Source organism: Aspergillus nomiae, assembly GCF_001204775.2.
Source record: "Aspergillus nomiae NRRL 13137 chromosome Unknown contig00004, whole genome shotgun sequence".
Taxonomy (NCBI): domain Eukaryota; kingdom Fungi; phylum Ascomycota; class Eurotiomycetes; order Eurotiales; family Aspergillaceae; genus Aspergillus; species Aspergillus nomiae.
In genome coordinates this window covers 100,827-112,465 of record NW_015378059.1, presented here as the reverse complement: position 1 = coordinate 112,465, position 11,639 = coordinate 100,827, and the positions used below count along the sequence as shown (strand labels likewise).

General features: G+C 50.9%; 5 protein-coding genes across 5 annotated transcripts; 3 read left to right on the top strand and 2 right to left on the bottom strand.

Annotated features, from left to right (window-relative positions):
• Positions 1-512: 512 nt before the first annotated feature.
• On the top strand, positions 513-1,826 carry ANOM_000328 (phosphatidylserine decarboxylase; the record flags this gene model as incomplete). Its single annotated transcript, XM_015545586.1, has 1 exon — positions 513-1,826. The coding sequence occupies one exon, from the start codon at positions 513-515 to the stop codon at positions 1,824-1,826; it is 1,314 nt and encodes a 437-aa protein (XP_015412172.1).
• Positions 1,827-2,091: 265 nt separating this feature from the next.
• ANOM_000327 (MFS transporter) lies at positions 2,092-3,699 on the bottom strand (the record flags this gene model as incomplete). The annotated part of the gene is made up of 5 exons (XM_015545585.1): positions 2,092-2,222; positions 2,279-2,399; positions 2,455-2,752; positions 2,833-3,474; positions 3,536-3,699. The coding sequence occupies 5 exons, from the start codon at positions 3,697-3,699 to the stop codon at positions 2,092-2,094; spliced, it is 1,356 nt and encodes a 451-aa protein (XP_015412229.1).
• A 1,012-nt stretch (positions 3,700-4,711) lies between these two features.
• ANOM_000326 (putative hexose carrier protein) lies at positions 4,712-6,223 on the bottom strand (the record flags this gene model as incomplete). The annotated part of the gene is made up of 1 exon (XM_015545584.1): positions 4,712-6,223. The coding sequence occupies one exon, from the start codon at positions 6,221-6,223 to the stop codon at positions 4,712-4,714; it is 1,512 nt and encodes a 503-aa protein (XP_015412228.1).
• Positions 6,224-7,216: 993 nt separating this feature from the next.
• Positions 7,217-9,775, top strand: ANOM_000325 (glycoside hydrolase family 3 protein; the record flags this gene model as incomplete). The annotated part of the gene is made up of 1 exon (XM_015545583.1): positions 7,217-9,775. One exon carries the CDS (start codon positions 7,217-7,219, stop codon positions 9,773-9,775), a length of 2,559 nt encoding a protein of 852 aa, XP_015412231.1.
• A 176-nt stretch (positions 9,776-9,951) lies between these two features.
• On the top strand, positions 9,952-11,549 carry ANOM_000324 (Zn(II)2Cys6 transcription factor; the record flags this gene model as incomplete). The annotated part of the gene is made up of 2 exons (XM_015545582.1): positions 9,952-10,645; positions 10,705-11,549. The coding sequence occupies 2 exons, from the start codon at positions 9,952-9,954 to the stop codon at positions 11,547-11,549; spliced, it is 1,539 nt and encodes a 512-aa protein (XP_015412230.1).
• Between the last annotated feature and the right edge of the window lie 90 nt (positions 11,550-11,639).

Genomic DNA, 11,639 nt, shown 5'->3' with positions numbered 1-11,639 from the left:
ATCAAGCTGCCGAGAAATCAAGCTCCAGGTGACTTTAAGTTTGTAGTAATTGGTGAATTAACCAAATCAGTCCTGGCGATGGCGTTGAGAATGATTCTATTCTCGGCGAATCATTTGCTGGCAACAAAAAATGCGTTGCATTTTTGACAGGACCTAAACATCAGATCTAGCCATCCATAGTGCCCATTATGTGGGAAATACCCTTATTTCTCATACACGAAAGACAGGTTCTAGTTTCTCCCTCTCCTCTGGCGGACATCGATCCCGATCTCATATGATATTGAGGGGCTTTCTTTTAACCTGGATATAAGAAGTCTAGACCGCTGATAGAATTACTGACTTCAGTCTTGAATGTAGGAACTTGGAAATTTTGTTCCTACTCTGTCATATGATAAAGGGACGATCCGTATAAGTACCACACCAACGTCCGCTTCATGTCTGAAGTAGCTTCAAATCTTTCTTGCAATTCTATTCATCCTTTCACATCCAAAGCATCACACGATTGAGCCATCATGCCAGAGTATTCCGACATTGTGCAGGAGCTGCGGGACGAGCTGCTCTGGGAGGAAGATGACCTTGAGCAGGCCGTCCAAAACGCTCATAAATGGGATATCCCCGAGCTGGACAAGTACGGCATCATCTCAGCCAGAGGCTTTCTTGACTTTGCCGACTGGTTGGTCCGAGGCTGGGTCCCTACTGAGTCAACCAAAGGCCGAGACATTTACTACATCCTTTGTGTCTTCTATTTCGTCCTGTCCCAGGAACCACTGGGTTCTCGTCTCACCAAAATCCAACCACTCAGCTTGAACAAACCCCTGAAGCCCCTCTCCGACTGGGTGGTCCGATACGCCAAGGAGATCGGTAGCAGTATGGACAAGAATTCATCGATCAACGAGGCTTCCATCACGACATTTAGAAACTCTCCGCTCTTCCGCGTCTTCGAGTCTGAGGGAGACGCCAAGAACTGGACAACATTCAACAAGTTCTTCTACCGAAAGCTGGACAGCTCTCGTAATATCGCCGGCCCTGATGATGATCATGTCGTGACTTTCCCTGCTGATTCGACTTTCGCAGGCGCCTATGCTATCAGCGAGGATTCTGAGGTGGTTCTGGAGAAGAAGGAGTGGAGAATTGTGAAAGAGCAGGTGGTTCTGAAGCATGTTCCATGGAAGGTGAAGGACCTTCTCGGTAAATACGGCGACGAGCCGCTGCCCGATGACAGCACCCAAACATACGGAGATGTCTTCAAAGACGGAATCTGGACTCATGTTTTCTTGAATTCCTTCGACTATCACCGGCAGCATGCGCCTGTGTCGGGGACTGTGGAGATCATCGATGTCATAGAAGGCGCCGCCTACCTCGATGTCCTGGTCCAGACAGACGAGCAGGTCGGTCACAACTATCTGGAGCTCTGCCGCCAGATCGCCGGAAAGAAAAGGAACCCTTCAGGCGTCCATACCCTTCAGGCCCCAGACACTCCAGGTTATCAGTTCCTCCAGGCACGTGGGGTGGTGGTGATCAACAATGAGCACTTGGGCCGGGTTGCCGTGCTTCCCATTGGTATGGCCATGGTTTCCTCTGTTAACGTGAGGAAGGAGCTTCAAGGCCAAAAGATCAAAAAGGGTGAGGAGATTTCACACTTTGCGTTCGGTGGTTCCGACTGTATTATAATGTTTGAGCGCAAGGCAAGAGTTTCGGGTTTTCCCGATTCTGACCCAGCTTCTCGAGAGCATTTCTTCTACGGTGAAAAGCTGTGCAGGGCTTACTTCAAACCCCACAAGGAGCCTAAAAGCTTCGGATCCCGTTTCGGTTTGCCTTCTAGATAAGCCTTCAAGGGAGAAATTTCAGACTGGTAGGGGCCAGGTGGCTCAGTTAAAAGGTCATTAAGTGTTCATTGTGTCTATGTTTCTATTCTCAATATGTGTCTTAGTTGTAATTTGAGATCCTTACCTGCACTTCCACATGAATGATCTGACAAGGAAGAAATTCCCCATTTGGGGTCCGGGTCGTAAGAACATCAGCTAGTAGTTGTAGGGTATGTCGACGTCGATGCTTATACATGTTACGATTGACCCAGGGTAGACTACAGGATCACGCTGTATAAGCGCTCGATTGACGGATCTTCTTTCCGAACCGATAGAAGATCCAAGGAAGAGGAGCAAAAGCAATAGCGAGGAAGCCGAGCAGGCTGGATGCCCACGTGAACCCAAGATTGTTGTACACTACATCGATCAGTCAGCCAGGAACCAGGCAAGTATCCAGGATCATGACAACGTACTTGGGATGGTGAACAAGGGGAAAGAACCGCCCACACTGTATCGCAGTAGGCCATTCGCCGCGAGAGCCGAGGCCCCAAACTTGGCTCCGTACACATTGGTGAGATATAACATCGTGGATACCTGTATTTCACATCGTGTCAGCAGCATATTAGTCAGTACCACACAGAAGACTCACAAAGATCATAATGTTCGAGCAACCAAATAGCGCCATGGCAGTTATACTACTCATCCAATGAATCCCTGCCTGTGAGGTCCAGGCAAACCAGAATAATGCCGCCGGCATCAGGGGACTGCCCACCATCGCGGCCACAAGCATTCGTTCTGGAGGTGCTGGCGCGCCTGGCTGTCGCGCGTGATGCTTGGCCATCGTGTATCCGTCGAGGATGATCAATGCCACAGCACCGATAATGCAACCCACGGCGATTCCAATAAAAGCCAGTCCTGACTGTCCCGGTGAGAAGTCATAATTGGTGCTGTATATCAGTGGCACCGAGGCCAGGAAGCAAAAGAGCACGGAGAAGTTCAGGGAGGAGTAGAGGGAGCAGAGAGTGACGATCGGTCGGTGATTAGCATGTAGAGAGGTCGTGCCAGCGTGACTGTCATGAGCATCCTGACTCCCGCGAGGCCATCGGGGATCGGCTTTGGAGGAGGAGGCAGTCCCATCTTCTTGGCTAGGCGGCGGCGGATCGGGATCGCGTATGTTTCCTGTGCACCCATCGAATAGACCCATAGGGCCGCTCCGAGGAATAAGGTCGTCCATTGAGACCACCTGAAATCCTTGTATTCGGCGATCCAACCACCTACCAGTGATCCCAGAGCGGGCCCCAGAAAAGCGATACCCATAAGCACAACCACTCCGCGGTTGGTGTTTTGGCCTGTCCAGGTATCCATGATGGTCCCAGCACCCACGGCGAGAGGTGCAGAGCACAGAATGCCACCCAGCAAGCGGCATATGGCAAGGGTAGCGAAGTTGTGAGCAAAGCCAGCGCCGAGGATAAATAACAGGGCTAGTGGGGTCATGATGATGTAGACGAAGCGGCGCCCAAACGTCTCACTCAAAGGAGCAGCGATCATAGGGCCGAAAGCTAGGCCGTACACATACAAGGTGAATGGGAGGAGCGACAGGGTGTTAGTGATGTGAAAGTCCTCCTGGACGTGAGCGTGGGATGGCGAATAGATGGCCAGGCCAAAGGATCTAAATGCATGCAAAGGTTAGCTTTGCTATCGTCATCTCATCTCCAGAAGTGAACACCGACATAAGCAGACAAAGGAGGGAGGGAACGGATGTGTTGTATAGCTTCTTGGTCAAACTCCAATTCTGGGCGTTGGCTGGATCGACGGCCCAGTCTGGTAGCTCTTCTTGCTTTTCTGGTGAAGAAGCCATGCTGTTCGCTTCCGTATCAGTGGTGCTTGACTCCATGCTGCCACGGTTGTTCTTGCAAGAATGCTCAACATCCCTCTAGTCATACAGAAATATATATAAGCATGTAAGCTTGGCGCCCGTCGGTTATGGCGGATGATACAGCACATAAAGACTTTTCAAAACAAAGCCCAGTAAGGAATAGCCCACATCCAAGTACATATATCGGCTATTCGGAATGTCCAGTCAACGCTGATTCTCAAGTTTGGCCTGTGCTTGGGGATGATGTCTATCCTCAGTTGTTCGTGTGGCCAATTGTGGTCCACCGTTGAAGCCCGGTGGATATTCCTTCGACCCACTAATTCGGCGAGATGGACTGCCTAACCCCAAGGCAATTTGTACCCGAGGAATCTCTGGTCGATCCGAAGGTTTTGCGACCCGGTCGGTGGATAGAACCTCGCCGGTATATGGTATATCATGTTTGGCTTTCAACTAGTATGCATTCGAACAGGTGTAATTGCTTCACCACGGAACGAAGGATCTGCGGGGTAAAGTGTACTCTCACCCCAGGCTCTACTTGGTCTTGCTTTTAACAAATAGAAAGGTCAGATAAGACAATAAAACAGGTTATTTCAAAGGGTAGTACCAATGGTTGATGCTGACTCAAATGAATCTGAATACATTATGCTAATTACTATCTGTGCAAACTCTGAAGGACTTGCCAGATAGAGTATTGAGATTCGTAGCTATTGTAAACAATCTACTGAAACTAATGATTACAATAGTTTCATAGACTGTGATGCAGCGTTGCCCTTGCTGCTGCCATATCACCACCTGCAGCGTCTTTTACTACGCCCCATCGAACTCTCTATAGCTATTCTATTCTGAGGTCCACTGGTAGAATACATGTTCTTGACCTCAATAGATCGAGATCAGAATCAGTGCACATAGATTTGTAGCGACGATTGATAAAAAGGGAACAAGATAGGCGGCCATCATCAAGAAACCAGAAAGTCAGTGGTTGTATCAACCAAACGCCAGCCCACTGAGCAGGACGAGGCAAGGTTCGCACTCAAGGAAGGGTCTCGACATATTCCACAGTTTCGATTTCTTTCTCCACCCGTCCTTCACTAGGACGCTTGCACACGTACGACGCAAAGCCCCTAGTTGGTAATTGCTCATTGAACATTTCGTCAATCTGCTCCAGGCTTCGCTGCCGTAGCTCGGGGACGAAGAAAAACACAAAAAGGAAGCCCACTACCGACAGTGATCCGTAGATAAAGGCAACACTACCGCCAATGGCGTCTTGTGTGTACGGGTTCACAAATACGATGATCAAACCGACACCGTAGGCTGAAAACCCAGAGAGCGTAACCATTTTCTCTCGCACGGAGGTTGGCGGGACCTCGGAGGTAATAACCCAGGCAAGAGGGCCCCAGGTGGTCTGGAAGCAGAAGAACCACAGCATCAGCATGACAACCGCTGCTATCTGCATCGAGTATGACATATGTGACGGCCCTCCGGTTGTCAGCCCCCCGATGACCATCATACACGCACCGAGGAGTGCCGCACCACCAAGCAAGACACCGCGCCGGCCTGATCGGTCAGAGGTTACCATGCTTAAGAGATTAGCTACCACTCCGATGACATAGACAATGACAGACATAAGCAGCACTTCGCGAAAGCCAATCTGGGATAGAAAGACAGCTTGGTAGTTCGCGACAAACGAAATTCCTTGAGCCTGCTGGAAGACCTGAGCCCCGATACATATGATTGCCCTGCGGAGATTAACAGGATTAGAGAAGCAATCTTTCCAGCTGGCGGCCTCTCGCAATTCCCGCTCTTCCTCCAATGTTTGTTGCAGTATAGTCACCTCCTCTGCGGCAGGATATTCGGGACCACGGAGACGGCGAAGGGCACTGGTTGCTTCGTCGAGCCTGCCTCGTCTGATCAGCCAGTGCGGTGACTCTGGCAGGAAAGGTAAGCTGATCCAACCCACGGCAGGGATACCAATTTGCGCCACAACAACAACTCTCCAGGCCCAGTCGGTAGTGATATGGCGACACAGGTAGACGATGAGAGCAGCTGCCAAGCCACCAATCATGAGGAACGCGTTGTATGTGCCCGCCATGAGCCCTCGTAGTGATGGCGGAGCACACTCGCCCTGATATGTGGGGATGGCGTTGGTGGCAATGCCTCCGCCAAAGTACACAATGGCTTTACCGACAACAAATTGTGCATAGCTCGTGGTACAGGTCGACTCGATGATGACACCCACTGCGACCACAAAGGACTGGATATAGAGCGTCATCTTGCGACCGAAGCGTTCATTCAACGGCGTGCCACATATCACGCCTAGAATGACACCAACGTAACCCATACCAGTGCCAATTGACTGATCTCTGGAGGAGAGAACCCATTTCTCCTGGCTTTGGTCATACGACCCGAATGTCTGCAAGAACTGGTCTAAGCTCATGATAGCGGACCACCAGGCCTGGTCAAAACCAAATCCAGCGGAGGATAAGGAGCCAAAGATCATGACCATGAATATGGTCCACGTGTACTTGGGCGTTGTCGATGGCATTGTGATGTCTGTGGAATGGGCCATATCGTAGATAATAGTTGCAGGAGAAGGTAAAATCCCAACTAATGTGAATATAATGAGCCTTGAACTCTGTTGCAGGTGAAACCACTGCTCACCTTTTATCACATTTCCTGCCCCAGGAAATCTCCAACAAGCCTTCTCCAGGGTTTGCCTCCACCTCTGACCGCGAAATACGGGGGCTCTATTATGGAGAAACAATATCTAGCCCCGGCTCATACTTTGCCCCCGCTTTGTTCGTATCCTAGTTCCGCCATGTGGAATAGCGTTTGACGGAACCACATTGTGGTCTATAGCCAAGAGGGAATATAGTTCAATCCCGGGCCGTTGGTGTTCAAATAAGCCGTTAATGGACCATGATATGGTATGAGGCCAGTGGTATCCCCACGATAATATAGCCTTAAATAAAAGGTAGTAGTTTACTGGACGTTGCCCTGTACTTTCCAACACCGTTAGCTGGAATATCAATACATCGATGAAACTGCAGAAGCATAGAAGGGGTTATTTCCGTACTAAGTAAACCAATGAGTACACCAGGCGAACAGAAATATGCCGATGAACAGGCTGGCGCTCACAGTTGGTACAGCTCCTAGCAGTCTTGGCTCCAGGCTCTAGATTATCCCACCGGGAGTCTAAATGATATTTTCACGGAGCCTCTCGAATTGACCCACTATTTCGCCGACCGGTGGGGCGAAGTCCCATCTATTCCACGAGACCTAAATCTCAGGGTCGCCGAGTGGCCCATCGCATCCAGCAGGCTGCGTGGCGAAGGTGCCCCGGATACGAGCAGTATACTATGACGCTTGTTTTGGGGTTCTCTCGAACTCCACAATATAAATGATTCAGAGTAAGTTGAGATAACCAAAATGGCCAAGCGTACTTGAAGTTGTGAACTCGATTATTCTTCCTCTTCCTGTAACTATCATTAATTCATTTTTTCTATCTCACTCGCAGGGGGTTCCCAATCCGCTCAATATGAGTCACGGTGAGAAGCTCATGGTGGAGGAATTGCTTCAGGCTTTGACCTTGGAGGAGAAGGTCTCCCTGCTGGCGGGGAAAAATATGTGGGAGACAATGAACATCGACAGGCTGGGGATCCCGAGCTTGAAGATGACCGATGGGCCAGCTGGAGCAAGAGGGTCGAAATGGACATACGGTTCATTGACGACTTTCATTCCTTGTGGTATCTCATTGGCGGCCACATTTGACCCGGAGTTGGTTCAGAGAGTGGGCAGCGTTTTAGGGCAGGAGACACGACGCAAGCACTGCCAGGTCCTACTAGCACCAACAATGAATTTGTCACGTTCGCCGCTAGGTGGTCGCAACTTTGAGGGCTACGGCGAGGACCCATACCTAATTGGAAAGGTATCGACTTCCATGATTCAGGGGATCCAAAGCCAGGGTGTAGCGGCATGCATGAAGCACTTTATCGCGAACGACACCGAAACGCGGCGCTTTAATGTCGACCAAACCATTGACGAGCGCACTCTGCGTGAAGTATACATGAAACCCTTTGTGATGGCTCTTGATGCGAACCCATTGACTGCTATGGTGAGCTATCCAAAGATAAACGGATACCACGCCGACCTGAGCCCTGCCATCCTGAAACCGCTTTTGCGTGATGAATTACAATTTGACCGAATAGTCATGAGTGACTGGGGTGGATTAAACAGCACTGTTGAGAGCTTGATTGCCACTACCGACCTGGAAATGCCGGGACCAGCGGTGCGACGGGGTGACAAGCTCCTGGCTGCCATAGCACAAGGTCAGATCGACGTCGCCAAGCATGTTGATCCAAGTGTGCGACGGGTCTTGGAGCTACTGGAACGGGTCGGTCTGCTGTCCTGTTCATCCTCTGGTGGTTCCCTAAAGGGCGATGGGGCTGAATCTGAGAAAGCGCCAGACGACCCGACCTTTCATCGGATCGCTCGTGAGGCTGCCCAGGATGGTCTCGTTCTCCTGAAGAACGAAGGCCTCTTACCTTTGCAACCATCCGCTCTACAAAAGGTTGCTATCTTGGGTCCCAATGCCCGCCGTCCGACTGCAGGTGGCGCTGGCAGTGCTGCTGTCAATCCATTTTACATCACCACCCCTGAAGAATGCATTACGACGGCCATCCAACAAGCTAGCCCACAGACAGATATTGTTTATGAGCAAGGCATTCCGTTTAGTCTCCGCCCACCGTTACTAGGTGCCACGCTCACCATACCCAACGGCTCCCGGCAGGGACTGGAGGTGACCTTCTACGCCGGACACGAGTTTCAGGGACCTCCTGTAACGACAAGCTATTGGGATGACTCCCTTATTTATCTCTTCAGTGATGGCGATGTACCGGAATCGCTCAAAGGCAGCCCATATTGCTACCAGGCATCCGGCATTGTGACACCCCAGGCATCTGGTTGGTATACGTGGAGTGTGGCAAATACAGGCAAGGCTAAGCTGTTTATCAACGATGAAATGATCATTGATAATACGCAGTGGTCGCGCATAACTGGAGGCTTCCTAGGATGCTCCAGTGAAGACCGAACGATTCGTATGCATTTGGAAGCAGGGAAAGAATATCGACTGAGGGTGGATAATGTAGTGACATTGCCACCTATCGAATCTTTTGATAATACCCTCTTTCCGAATGTCTCAGGGCTGCGGGTTGGTCTTGCCCTGGAGCAGGATCAGGACGCATTGCTGGGCCGCGCCGTGGACTGCGCTAGGTCATCCGATATAGCTATCCTTGTTGTCGGTCACAATAAAGACTCTGAGGGCGAAGGGGGCGATCGCATCGACATGCAATTGCCAGGCCGGACGGACGCCCTCGTACAGGCTGTATGCGATGCCAATCCTAATACAATCGTTATCGTTCAGGCAGCCAGCGCAGTAACAATGCCGTGGGTGAACCAAGCCCGCGCAATCGTCATGGCCTGGTACCAGGGTCAGGAAAACGGGAATGCCTTGGCAGACGCTCTCCTAGGTCACTGTAACTTCTCCGGTAAAACTCCGATCACTTTTCCTCGCCAGCTAGAGGACCACGGCTCTCATGCATGGTTCCCCGGGCAGGCAGCCAACGACTCTTGCGAGTTTGGGGAGCAAGGGTTGGTTGGATATCGTCACTTCGATAAGCTCGGTATCAAGCCTCTATGGCCGTTTGGATATGGACTGTCTTACACGCGGTTTGAGGTCACTGACATTTGCCTTGACGGGTACATGACCACTACAGCGGCGTCCACCATCTCAGTCCACGCTCGCATCACCAATGTTGGAGAACAAGCTGGCTCTGAAGTAGTGCAGGTCTACGTGAGCCCTTCTGAACGGATTGAAAAGAGAGGGCTAGTCACGTATGAAAAAACGCTGGCTGGATTTTCCAAGGTGTTTGTCCCTGTCGGAGGTTCGAAAGACGCCACTATTCCGATCGGCAAGGAAGAACTGCGTTGGTATGACGAAGAAACCCATTCATGGCAGATAGACCCGGGCAGGTACCGCTGTTTTGTTGGCACCAGTGTGGTGGATATTCATTGCGAACTGGAATTCCATGTGGTGTAGATGATGTTCAACGTTAAATGTAATTTATTCTGTCTTCCGACAATAGGGTTGATTGGGCCCCGTGCCTAGCGGGTCAGCTGATTCCGTGTATTTCAATACCATAGTATTTAATTTGACTGAATTCCCAATCCACCGCACTCAATTGACTATAAGAAGTCCACTCAGCGTTCCCGATCATGGACCACTCGTCAAGTCCCTCCTCCATCCTGCCTCCTTCGGTCCCCGTCGCCTGTCTCAACTGTCGCGAAAAGCATCTCAAGTGCGATGGTAATCTGACGGGATGTACCCGGTGCAAAGACCTAAGTCTCTTTTGCCACTTTGTACCGAGTCGCCGAGGGAGACGAGGGCGGCCTTGGCCATACTCAGGTGCAATAGGAGACTACCCTCCACTGCCTGTCGAGCCCACGGGAAATGCAATGATGACTCCTTTCGAATCCTTGGCATGTGCTGCTCCTGAAGGAAATGTCATCTATTCTTCACTCCCCTCTTCGGTCGACAACCAGCTGGTTCCGCTATTTTTCCTCCATTTCCATCAAGCGCATCCATTCTTGCCGCCTCGTGACGCATTCCTGCATTCTTCTCCCCCTGGCTACTTGCTGGATGTGGTACAGTTCATCAGCCTACATTACCTCCCTGCGAGTAATGTTCCGGACCACACCCATCAGCTAAGAACAGCCGTTCAGGAGGCAGATGCCAGTCTTGAAAAGGTACAGGCGCTTTTGCTTCTGTCTATCATCATGCATGCACGAACCCAACCACGAGAGGCAAAGGAATGCCTTGGACAGGCAATTGCTTTGAGTCTAGAGCTTGGGCTTCACTGTCGTGAATTTTCCGACGCTATGGAGATCCAGAATCCTGTGGGGGCTGAGAGTGCCCGGCGAACGTGTGGGAGATCTTCATTATTGACACCCTCCTCGCGGCTGTGCAAGTCGACGGCGCTTTGCAGCTGACGATAGAGACACCGGATCTTCCCCTGCCTTGTGAAATGGACGAATACCAGGATGGCCGCTTGGGAATCGTTCCAACCTCTCTCCGCGATATGGATCGTCAGGCCCTGTTTCACAATGATGGCGATTTCTCTTCTGCGGCGTATAGGGTTGAAGCAGCCACCATACTTCGAAGGTGCCTGATAGCGAGTGGTAATCATGTCTCCCATGAAACTATTAATATTCTCGATGTCACCATCTCGGCCTGGTTTCACCGTTTGCCTAGTGGCAAACAGGCTATGTTGCATCATAACGGTGACGTGGATCAAATGATCTTTCAATCTTTCATGATAATGCACTGCGCTTCAATATACTTACACTTTCCGAAATCATACCTCCTCGCCTTCCTGCCCGTGACTAGTCACATCTTTTGCTCTCGACCCCCAACCTTCACGTCTAGCTCAGCAAATCCTCAAATACACACAGCCAAAGTATACGGTGCGGCGGTTAACCTATCCAAGCTAGCTTCCTTAACGACCACCGTGACTAGTCATAGCCCCTTTTTTGTCTGCACGCTAGTTCTAAGCTCCATCGTCCAACTCGCCATCTTTACTGCTGATCCCCAGCAGTCGACTCGCACAGGCCGCAACTTCCTAGCGTTGAACATCGGCGTCCTAAAGTCCATGGGGCCTATGTGGGCGATTGCGGCGGCTTCGATGGCCCGGATCCGCGACGTGGCTATCGAGGTGGAGTCAGCGCTTGCCGGGGAGCGCAGAGGCCTGTTAGATGATCAACTAACTCAGTCCGCGTTAGTCGACTCTCAAGAATTGGACTTAACACTCCTATGACGCGCACGCGCTCACCGTATCACTTCCCTTCGTGATGAACCACGCGTAATTTCGGCTTTTATTGAGCTAGTTCACTCGCTACAACCTTAA